This window comes from Pteropus alecto, unplaced genomic scaffold (assembly GCF_000325575.1).
Source record: "Pteropus alecto unplaced genomic scaffold, ASM32557v1 scaffold103, whole genome shotgun sequence".
Lineage (NCBI taxonomy): Eukaryota > Metazoa > Chordata > Mammalia > Chiroptera > Pteropodidae > Pteropus > Pteropus alecto.
Window position 1 is genome coordinate 12,460,524 of NW_006436288.1, and position 12,734 is coordinate 12,473,257.

The 12,734-nt window shown below is 34.6% G+C and overlaps 2 protein-coding genes across 2 annotated transcripts in view; both read right to left on the minus strand.

Moving 5' to 3' along the window:
• The window catches only part of ERGIC2 (ERGIC and golgi 2), a 37,748-nt gene extending 31,872 nt beyond the window's left edge, over positions 1-5,876 (minus strand). The window contains exon 1 of the mRNA XM_006912717.3: positions 5,747-5,876. The gene's annotated coding sequence lies outside the window, so the exon portion shown is untranslated. The remainder of the gene's footprint in view (positions 1-5,746) is intronic.
• Positions 5,221-12,734, minus strand: part of OVCH1 (ovochymase 1) — a 64,629-nt gene continuing 57,115 nt past the window's right edge. Inside the window, 1 exon segment of the mRNA XM_025047376.1 lies at positions 5,221-5,471. Coding sequence (XP_024903144.1) covers positions 5,221-5,471 — 251 coding nt within the window.

Genomic DNA, 12,734 nt, shown 5'->3' on the forward strand with positions numbered 1-12,734 from the left:
CAATAAGAACCTCGTCTAACTTTATATTTTAATCTCCAATGCCTAGCATAGCAGGTATTTGGTAAATATTTGTGGGAGAAAAAAAAAAAGGTGAGAAATTTCCTCAGAAACACCCATGGTAACAGCTTTCCAGTCAAAACTGTTAAACTTAGATAAGTAAATACATAAAAATATAAGATTCACAAAGAGAAGGACTTTTCTGTTTTGTTCCCTATAGTATCCCTAGAACCTAGTACAGTGATTGGCATATAGTAGGTATAGTATTGTTGAGCAAATGAATAAAACTGTTAATTTTACTTCCTAAATTTTATGTATTTTATAAACTTTATAAATGTTTTTTAAAAAATTATATATTAACATAAAGATTTGGAAAGCAGCTAGTTTTACAAACCCTCTAACAATTCATACAGCCTACTCAGCACTCCTCTCTTAAAAGTCTAGATAGTCTATTCCACTTGGCTACCTCTCATCCTCTAGCTTCTTGCATTCCTATTTTCCATGATTAATGTTCTAGTATGGAATACCCTGTCACTCTGGGGATACTCTTGTCCCATTCCTGTTAGTTCGGCACTAACCTACAGCCAAGAAACCCATTGCATCTCTAATATCTGCCACTCTATTCTACCGAATCACTTTTCTGATATGAGCAAGTTATCCAATAACTCCTAGTTTTTTTCTAAAAGAAATCCTCCTGCCTGCTCTTTTGAAATCTGATGTTCTACTGATAATAATTCCTTTTAAACCCTTACTCATTTCTGAGATTCACAGGGAAAAAAAAAAAAATAGCATTTTATCATGATCTCTCAATTATCCTTTCCATTTTCAAGTCTATCTTCTTCTAATCATCATAATAATAAACACATATACTACAAAGAATTATGGCCTTTCATATTATGTGCTAGTTATTATTTGAAGCACTTTATATATTAATTTATTTAATCCTCTAAATGACTCTATGAAGTAGATACCATTTTTATTCTCATTTATAGATAAGGATACTGAGACATAGAAAAGTCAAGTAATTTTTGCAGGGCCACACAGCAGGTGGTAGAATCTGGATTTGATCGCAAGCAGCTTGGCTCCAGAGTCCATGCTCCAAACTACAGTGCATACTGTCTCTCATTTCAGCACCTGTTATCATCATGTACCTCTGGGTATATTTATATGATTTCCTTAATGACTTCAGCATCTATCTGGATCACAATATGCTTCTCTTCTTCCCCATTCCATCACCATCCTTTGGAATTCAGGAACCTATGACACTCATCTTATGGCATTCATTCACAATGATAAACCTTTTACCACGTTAGATTAACAGATCTTCTACTCCAGTGACCTCCATCTTAATTCTATGAAAAGCCTCACACTAGCAAGGCCATGTTTTGGCTCCTCTTAACTTTTAAAATTGTTTCACCTCTAAAATCCAAGACACTAATTTCTCTCTCTGAGAAGAACCTATTATTCTTCCAGCTATTTAACTGCCTAAGTCAGAATCAGCTCTTCATTGTCTCTGTGTTCTCAATCTCTTGGACTTCCCTCTCAATTACCCAGTTCCATTTTCCCATTCCCATTCTATCTGCCTCTCCATTCAGTTTAATCAGCCATTTTCAAAGATGCATTTAGAAATACCCTAGATCAGTGGTTTCCAGAAGTCACTGCCATTCTGTAACAAAATTTTCTAGTCTATCTAAATGAAAAAAAATCTAAGGACAATATAGGAATTAGGTTAAATTTATTCTATTCAAAAATCTGTCCTTTATTCTGAAATTTCCATGCCTTTTTTTTAAGTGTCAAAATACATTTTCTCTTATGAAATGATAAAAGTGGATAACAGAGGTTTTTTTATTTTGTTTTGGATATCCTTCTTTAATTAAACAAACAAACAAACAACCCCACCCCACCGTAATTCTATGTCTGTCCTCCAATCCAGCCCCCTTTCCTCTTTTTTTCTATATATGTTTTGTATTGGTCAACAAAATCTAAAAATTTAGAAGCCACTGCACTAGATTCTTTTGCCCACTGGTTGGTGCTGCTCTTCATACTTTGACAATCTCCAGTCCCATAACTGTTTCCTCAGATTTCTTTCCTAAACTATCATGTATAGCAAAAAATATATAATAAACAACAAAAGCTCCAGGAAGTCACTAACAGTTGAGACTAAGACAATGCTTTGAAAAACTGCATAAGAAATAAGAAACCACCTTTCATGCTGGAACATAGGACACACACTATCAGCACTCAATCTAAGTAATGTTAAACAATCCATATTTCATCATTGTGTCCATTTGAATATAATGTGACTATCACGTTTTGCCAAAATTAAAATATAGAATTCATACATTTTTAATAGTCTGTCTGTCCAATTAAGTTTAATTCTTCTCCAAACAAAAATGGAGACACAATTTATCTCATGCGACCCATGAGCTAACTTCTATTTTCAAAATATATTTCGCAATATGAGAAATATTTAATGGGTTAATACATATGGTCATGTTGTGGGTTAAATTGTGTCCCCCAAAAGGATATATTGAAGTCATAACTCCTGATATCTGTGAAAGGGCCATATTTGAAAATATTTGGGTCTTTGAAGATGTAATTAGTTAAGACAAAATCATATTGGATCAGGGTGGTCCAAAATCCAATGACTGGTGTCCTTATTAAGAAAGCCATGTGAAGACACACAAAGGAGAATGCCATGTGAAGACAGAGGCTGAAATTAGCATGATACATCTACAAGCCAAGGACCACCAAGGATTGCCCAGATGCTAGAAGAGGTAAAGAAGGATTCTTTTCGAGAGCCATCTAAGAGAGCATGGCACTACTAACACCTTAATTTCAGCATTTAAGCCTCCAGAACTGTAAGACAATAAATTTCATTTTTTACACTATGCAGTTTACAGTAATTTGTTACAGTAGTCCTTTAAAACTAATACAAGGTTTTAATAAAAACGTGAAAGGCAATAGAAAAAGTATTATACAGGTTATCACTGAACTTTAGAGGCAAAAAAGCAAAACTACAACTTATCTGTAATTTTAAATGACTTAATTATATTGCAGAATTTGTACAAGTTAAATGCTATGTTTTTAAAATTGTTTACCATAATTGAAGTAAGTCTAATGATCTTCTAAGTGATTAAAAGGTTTATTTGGAAGCTAAGTAAAACGTATACATGTTAAGTTTCATGATCAGAAAAATTTAGGTTACTATATGGGCACTTATTAGTTGTGTGACAAATTTAGGAAAGATCTTCAACTTCTCAGAATCCTCTATTATCATTTTATTTAAAAAGAGGGAGAGGGTCAAAATGACTACCTCGCAGTTTTTATTCAAGATAAAAATGAGTCATTTGATAAATGTCTGTTTCTAATTTTCAAAAGAAATGCAAAGATTTGTAGGATATTTGAGAATTATATTAAAGTCTTTGAGGAAAGTGGGAATATGTGGAATTAGTAATAACATGAATAGACTGAGGATGACAGATTGATAGAATAAAAGTAAAGGGAAGACACTGTGGAGTGATGACAACAATTTTTAAGTGCCTAGTAGCAACGTGAAGCAAGGACGAATGTAATCCTCAAAGAATGGCTTGACTATAGTAACTACTCAATAACAGGATACAAAACTGAAGTAAAGAAGTATAAAGAAAGTGTGAGGGGAAGGTCAGGCACACATGAATTAAATTTACAATAAAATTAATGTCCTCAAAAGAAAGAATGGGTCTATGGCCATGCTACCCTGAACAAGCCCCATCTCATCTGATCTTGGAAGCTAAGTAGCGTCAGGCCTAATAGTACCTGGATGGGAGACCACCTAGAAAAACCAGGTGCTGTAAGCGTAAAAAATAAAATATAATAAAGGATTGTAAGCTGACAAGGTCCTTGCAATCTGTGAGGTCAACCAAGGGTTGCCTCATCTAAATTTAAAAAAAAAAAAAAGTAAGGAGAATGGATTAACAAGGCACCTAGGGCAGAACTGACCTAGATTGCAGTAAAACTGTATGGAATAGTAGAAAGGAGGAATTTGTACCTTAGAGAGGATAATAGCTTTAAAAAGCAAGTAAACGGAAGACAGAGTTTAAAGACATTTTAACTCTATAAAATGAAGAGAATTTAATTAATTTGGGGGTCAGAAAAAAATAATTTAAAAAAATGTCTTCTTCAGTCAGTATTTTGACTAAGTACCAAGGCAACATTTTGTGAATAACCACAAAAGATAGAAACCAAAAATTAAAAAATAACAAGAGCTAACATATAATGAATACTAACTGTATGACAGGCATTGTTCTAAGTGCTTTCATTGTTTTAACTCATTTAACCCTCACCAATCATCTTATGAATTAGGCATTATTATTATTCTCATTTTGCAGATAAGGAAACTAAGGCATAAACAGGTTAATTTGCCCAACATGACATTTAGAGACAGAATCAGAATACTGAAAATCTGTTAAATAGGTTTAGTAGCAGGAATAGGCTGCCTAAAAAGAACTTCTATTAAAAATAAGTTTCACTATTTCTTCCAATTAAATCACTAACCCGCAAAAGTAAATGAATCTATTTTTTTCTAATCTTTTGTTGTTGTTATTCAGACTAGGTCTGATTTCCTTTGAGAGAACTTTGGAGCTTGATGTATTTTATGATTTGTACCCTTGAGCCATCACAATACTCTGTAGTGTAGTAAAGTTTATTCTCAAAAAGAAACTCTTCCCCTCCCAAGTGAAATTTTTTTCTCGTGTTTTCCCTCTAACTAGAATAACTGCAACAATTTAAAGATATCAATAATCCAATTAAATAAACTAGCACACGTCCTGAATTCTTCAGTGAACAAGCCTGACTCGTTTCTTTTTAATGGCTGTGTACTAGAGTTCAATGTATCAGGCTAGGCAATTACTTGAAATACTTAAGTACAACTTCAAACAAATGAATAAATCGTTTTTAACTGTATCTTTAACTGCTTCTGAAAGCCAGTCTTGCAACATTTTAACGGATATATAACTTTGCATTAAGTCTCCAGGGCACTAAATCCTAAATTTAAAAAGTTACTTAAACGTGTTTTCTCAAACAATGACCTTTCAACTCTATAACCTACTTTTACCCAAGGCTAATTGTCTACCACTAGTTAACAAGTTACCTTCTAAGAGCTTCTTAACCCTCGAGGGTTTAAGAAAGGTAGTGACACTCGGACTTGTCTCTCCTGTAACATCTCGCCCCGCCCTGCCCCTTTCACATTTTCCCAAGCGGCGTGCGAAACTCTCCTTCCAGGCGAGGCCAAGACCTCAGTCTTTTCTTAAAAGAGAGAGCAACCTGCTGCCAAGAATTTGGTATTTTTCTCAATGGTGGTGGGGAGCCAGACACCCGGGAGTACTGGGACACAACCCGGATGGTCTTCACAACGCCGAACCCTCCTCTTCTGCAAACAGGAGGAGCCACAGGGGCACGGGGCATTGTGAGAAGCAACGCTTCAGGGTCAGCAGCTATCGGGGGAAGCACCCAAACGCCTTTAAGTTGCTAGACAGAGCAGAGAAACCGGAAAACGGAGACTGGCGCTACCAGGAGCAGCACTGCCCAGGGTCCTGCCAGTAACGCCCCCGGGGGAGGTGGAGCGGCTCCCTGGTCCAGCCCGCTCTCTAGAGGAGCGTGATAAAGACAGGGAGCCAACCACATGACATCCTCCTTTAACCACATTCATGGCCTGAAGTGTCCTGGAATCACCGAGGGAACAATACCCGGCACGGTTTCAGTATTTTACCTTCTGTTTCGGTCCCAGTCGACCGCCATGTTTCACAGAAGCCCGGGCCGCCCGGGCTCCCGTTTACCTGGAAATATCGCGAGAACAAAAGTGACTACCACTACTGAAAACGTCAGTGGAAACAACGTAGAGTTCTCGCGATATGCCCTTTGCTGAAGAAGTGCTTTGTGAATCAAGAGGCGTGGTCAAGATGAAGGGGGCGGGACTAAGTTGAACAGAAGTTGGGACTTATTTTAGGTGTAACCACACCGCCAGTGAGGAATCAGCTTCTCTCGGAATGGATAGATTACCTTCTAATACTTAAAGACCACCACAGAACGAATCCCCACTCATATCGTACTTCATTACTGATGAGAAACTTGCGAGCTGGAATTATCATTTGCAACCCTAATGCATATCTCTCCTCCAAACTCTGCACCACGTTTGGTGCCTTGTCTTTGCCTTTTTTATTTTCTATAGTTGAGAATAAACTTCCTTTTCCAGACATAGGTAACGCTTTTATTTGTTCAATGTTTTTCTTGTCTTCCCCATAGTAAACTCCGTAAGAAAGCACATTTGTCTTCCTCACCTTTATGTTGCCAATACTTATGTGCACTCAAAGATTTTTGAAAAAAATCAATACTTCATTTTATCATTTCTTTACAATTCATAGTATAAGAGGTAATGGAGGGGACTTTGGGGAAGAAAGGTTAAATGGGAACTACCTGAGAGTAAGTACAACTGTTACCAGATTTCCCAATCAAACACTGAGATTTTAATTTTCTAAATGACCAAAGGTCTTGCAAAGGTATAATGACGACTAATGCTTATACACTAAGTGCTGTTTTTTCCAGTGAGCACTGCTTTATATGTATGCTTTACTTGCCTTATCTCATTTAATCTTTACAACCAATCATGTAAGATACCGTTATTTACTTGTTTAATAAATAAGGAAATTGAATCAACTGGCAGTTAGGTGATTCAAAGTCAGCTGGGAGAGGCAGAGAAATCTTGACCACAACACTGAACTGCCTTTTAGAGGAGCAAATCACATAGTTTTATTTAGTGAATTAATGTTTATTGAAATATTAAATTTCACTAAATTGAAAATGAGCAGGTATAAGAGTTTCCAGAAAGAGGTCTAGAAAATGAACAGGTATAAGAATTTCCACTGGTGTAATTTCGTTTCAACACTTTCATGCCAAGATTAGTCCAAAAACTTTAAATCAAATTTAAGTTGATTTATTTCTACCTCCCTGAAATTTTTAAGAACAAGCATAGTGTAGTGGTTAACATCACAGTTACTTGCGCCCTAATTCTTGGCTACAACATAGATTCAGGGGAGGGAATATTGAAAAACTGAGTAGATAAATTAACTGTTTTGTGAACTAAAATATCCTAAAATTTTATCTAAAAATTTAAAAATCTAGTGATAAGCCTGATAAATAATGTTTTAAATGTCTATTGCTCATTGAAATTGTGAAACTTACAGGGCCCTTGCATATCTAACTGGGCTCAGGGCACTGTTCTTTGTGCGTAAAACTAAGAATTTTATGGACCAAGTAACATTTCCCTTCAAATTTTCCAATTTTCCAAACTAGAAAAAATGGTAAAAGTATATGATGGTATTCAAATATGACATATACATGGCAAAATAAATAGAAACTTAATGACATTTCAATTATAAGTTCTCAAGAGGCATGAAACAATATTAACTTTCTGTAACCGATGTTTAATATTGAATGTATGTAACACCATATCCAAGCTCCTCAATACAAGGGTTGGGGGAAGAGACACTGAGTTTTTTAGCACTAACAAGAGACTAATTTTTCAGATATACTGTTATGTATTTCCTTTCTCATCTATAATACAATTCCACCCTGCTTCTTTCTCAGTGATCATGCTTCTCCTCCAGTGACATATGTGATCCAGTCCCTGTAGGCTGAAATTCTAGTGAAGACATTGGTGCAGTAGGATGGCAGTTACTGCTTCCCCAGCTCACAATACCAATGAGCTTGAACTGCCCAGACTGGGCGCACTGCAGTGGTCCTCCAGAATCTCCCTGCAACCAGCAGAAAGAGTTCTGGCTCCATGATTCATGGTTGAAGCTAACCCTAATTGCAAAGGATGATCAGAAAGTATATAAATCATTCACTCATCTCTGATTTCTGCTCACAGCAGCATAGGAAACCAAAGACAGGGATAGCTGGCTGATGTTACAGGTATCTGAATCAGATCAAAATCTACATTTTCAAAGAGAAGCTAAAAGATATTTTGAGATAAATTTGTTCAGTGCTGACAATATACTGTGTCATGTAGAAAGTTTCAAGCATTTACTAAATATAATGGCTAAAGATAGTTTTGAGTTACATGAAAACTATATTTTCAGTGTTACTAAAAATACCTAATTCATCTATGAAGTCAAACCATAAGAAATTACCATTTTTAAGATTAAAAACAGTTAAATATCATTAATTTCATCGTTCAATCAAGCAAATGAATGAGCAATTTCTTCTGCGAATTGAGTCTACTTCAAGTATCAAATTAACATAGTACATCAACTTAACAATGTACTTATTCTTGCTTTTCATTTTAAAACTACCATATATTTATACCTCTTTATGGTCAGCAAACACCCATTCATGAGACACACTGAAAAGAATACAATACTTCACTCATCAATGAAATCCTTGAATTACCATGCATGAGGATGATCCATATATTGGTACAGTCCCTAGTAGCTTCGATAAGATGTACTACTGATGAGTTGTACCTTTGTCTGCTGCACAGTTTTAGAAAATTCATCTTCTAGTAGAAAAAGAATGAAAACACATACAACCTAAGCAAATGCTTTTAAAGGATAAACCAAAAACAGCCCAATATTATATACAGACTCCAAGGATTAACCCACTCATTTTCCCCTCTCAGCACTGTACTGATGCTGTTAGGTGATTTGTATTGATATTACTCCACAGTGGCACAGAAACAACAAAAACAAAACATTTTATGTGGGGTCTTTTGTCTTTAGGACAGTCCTAAGAAGATAGAAAAATATCACTTTATGGAAGAAAAAAGACAAAATTTGCACCCAAATCGGTTGTTGATAAATTAAATAATACGATTTATTTTTTACGTGTGAAGTTTATACTTTATCCATTGCTTTCACGGTGCTCTCATTCTTTTGACTTGACTTTTGCTGAAGATATATTTCTATATCCTCCTAGGACAAGAGAAATACATGCCCCTTTAAGTGCTGACACTGTGTGTAAGCTGACAATTGAAATTGCCTTCTATATTCCCACTTTGTCTTTAGTTTACTGGATATTTGTAAATCATTAATTCATTTGTAGAATACAGTGGAAGTGAGACCAAAGTCATGGGTTTGATCTTCATATGGACTGGTTATTTTCACATAATCTTTTCACCTATTTACCATTTATACCAGTCTATCATTTCAGAAAACATGTCATATCTTTGGGAATAGGCTCATATCTTCAAGTATGAGTTTTCATAGTAGTGGCATCTATATTGTTGTAAAAACAAAATTGTTTGTATATTTTCACAGTGCAATTGGGGAGTAATTATATATAAACGGGACACACGAATACTTATTAGATAATAAAATCCCTAGATATTCTCCAACACAAGTTTTTACAAGTATCAATGAACTAGTATTAATGAACTAACATCAATAACATGATGGCCTAAAACTCGAGCTATCACCCTTAGATCCATTATGAAAAAGACTTTTTCTATTATCATTCTTGTTAAAAACACAGAAAAATTGTAAATGAGTAGACAGTATACTTAGACTTTGCATGTATTTGTTTGGAGTCTAATCTTGGAAGAGGTAGTGAATATATTCATGATGTGGTTTAGTTAGTCCCCATCCAGCAGCCATACATTTGGAAAGTATATTTATTTTATCATCTTTCCCTGGCAAACAGATTGGAGATACAAACTCTCCTAATTAAAAGGATGAGGGGAAAAAAGGCAATTATCATTTAGTCCGTAGAATTGTTTGATTTTCAGTGATGACTCTACAAATACCTACTTTGACCTAATAGTAACCTTTTTAATTCTGCAATTTAATAAACAAGTCTTCTAGAAATGACAGCTATTAATTACTCAGAAGGGATCATTCCAATTTACATGTTACCACTTTGCTCCAGGTATTTCTATATCCTCCTAGGAAAATAGAAATACATGCCCTGCACTGAGATGTGGGGCTCCTGGTTTCTCATCCACAATCATTTAAAGAATGCATCTACCTTTTTGTCCATGTGCCTCCAGGACATCACCTTGTTGACTTTGAGATGACAATGGAGAATATAATTATCTTTTTTCTTTAAATATACTACATGAAGAGTGGGGAAAACCACATTTGTAGCAATTTGAACTTTTTAGTATTTTTATAGCTAATAAGTATTTTTATATCTAATTCATTTTTACAGGTGTATTATAAACAATATTGAAACATTACATATTTAAACATTCACATTTTCACATCACCAAAATCTGTATATACATAAATATTGTGATTTTATGTATGTCTGTGTGCACTGTATGTATATTGAATGCAGTGGTCCTGCGTTTGTTTCCTCATGTTGTTTCACTTTATTCTCATCCAGACTTTTATATACTTAAATGCTTCCACATATCTGCCATCCTAGATCATGATTTATATGATTTGTACTTCATTTTTATTGCCATTTCTTAATAAAATCACATAAAACTCTTTGTAAATTGTTTTTTTTTTCCTTCTCCTCTCTCTACATATGTGCCAACTGGTTCCAAATCTTGTTATTCTGTCTTCACAGATCATCATTGCTCTATTATACCATTTCCTGCCAAATTTCCTAGAGTTAAAAAACATTTCCCTCTACCAACACATCTTTTAATTGGTCCTTTTTCTTATTCTGATTTTCTTAATTTATTAAATTATGGTTATATCATTCACATCATTACATATAGATCTACCACATCATTCTTTTTAATAGCACAAAGTATTCAGATAATTAATGTACCATAATTAAATATAAAAGGGCAACAGTATGGATCCTTGTGGTGATAGAAATGTTATATATCTTTACTGCATCAGTGTCAATATCCTACAAGATGTTACCATTGGTGAAAACTGGGGAAAAAGTATATTGGTGTCTCTGTATTATTTTCTCCAACTACATGTAAATCTACAATTATCTCAGCATAAAAAGTCCAACTAAAATAAGTTTTAAAAGCAAGATAAGAAGGAAAAAAAAAAAAGTCAAGTCTCCACTCTTGAGGTTGTGATAAAGCAACTCAAGAGATTAAAATGTGCCTCTAAGGTTGAGAAGCACTGTTCTAGATGCTCTCACTGGTACAATTTAAAAGCACAAAAAGTAAGTGGTGAATTGAACCATGACTGGGGTTTGTAGAATAGATGCATTGAAAAGACATAAAAAAAGGAGGTGAGGCTATTTATTGGCAGAGGAACAGTTGAAGAATGCAGAAACATAGGAGAGAGTTAGAATAAAAGCATGGGTGTCTAAGTGGGGACAATCCACAGGTCTTAGCTACATTCCCCTCAATATAGTTGCTCACTGAATGTTTCCCTGTGCTATGCAGATAGGTGGGTTACTGTTATTCCTTTTTGGCAAATGATAAAACTGAGGCTCTCAACAGTTACATGACCTACCCAAGATTGAATGGCTACCACGTGACAGAGCCAGATTAGCAATTTCTCACTACACTTTCACAGTAGCTTTGGTTTAAATAAACAATTAAAAAGAACGAGATTTTACTAAGCCACGAAGGTACAGAAAATCAAAGATCTGATGGTTCAAATTCCTAAGTATTTGGGTTAACCTCGCAAGATCAGAAGGATAAATAGGACAAAGTTAAAATGTATTTCTTTGACATCCTTTCTAGATCCATTAATTAAAAACATGTAAAAGTAAAATGTTTATGCAGGTACTTTAGCTTTTAGAGAAAATATAAGAAAGTTTAGAAATACTTACTTAACTTCAAAAGTGCATACAGCACTTCTAAGCAAGATGGAAGATATAAACTAAATGGCAAATGTTCAAAATGTGGAAAAGAGCTGTCCATACTGACCTAGTTCGACAGGTTTTTCCAGATACAACAGGGATAGAACATCATTAGAAGGAAACTGTGAAGCCAAGGTGAGTGTATACAGCTTTCACTGGTATGAAATCACTATTTCCTATGTTTGAGAGGTAACTTCTTCCTATTACCAGGTTGTCTGTGACAGTACTTGTCATAAGAAAAGAGAGTGGGAAAATAGATACCACTTTTAATGAGGCCATAATTTTTCAAAATTATTATAAATACATTAACATTTCTAATTTACATTAAAGTCTTTATTATCTTGAATTCTTAGAAAATGAGGGTTTCTCATTAACTGAATCCTTGAGAAAAAATTTAAAGCAGTTTCTTGCCTTCATAACATCAAATAAAATGATTTCTTTGAAAATGAAGATTCACAATGTCTCAAAGTAATGATTCTACATATCATTACAATCATAATTGTATACATTATATATTTATATAATGGCCACTGAAAGCGATTCTGAAAGTTAAAGCTACTGAACTCCCTAATATAACATTTCTAAAAGAAATGTATAGGGAGAACATGCATTAAATCATGGAATGTGCATGACGTACCTCATCAAATCAAATTTCAGAATTAAGATTCTAAGATATCATTTATAGCAAAGTCCCCAGGTAATTTTCAGCATGTGAAAGTCTAAAAACTGCCTTAATAAGGATGCTTTCTTGTTATTTAAGAGTAAGAGTTGGGGATAGTAAAGAAAATGTTTTTGATTAGTTGAAGTTTCCTGCTCACCAAATTATTTAAACAGATACTTTTATTATAAAGCTTATTTTAGAGACACTGAAGACATTATATCTACTCACTTAGCTATGGGACATTATGCGATGGTGTCAACTGTCTCACTACTTCTTGGAGGCCGGTATTTAAAATCAAGCTAACACTTCTGAGGAAGGA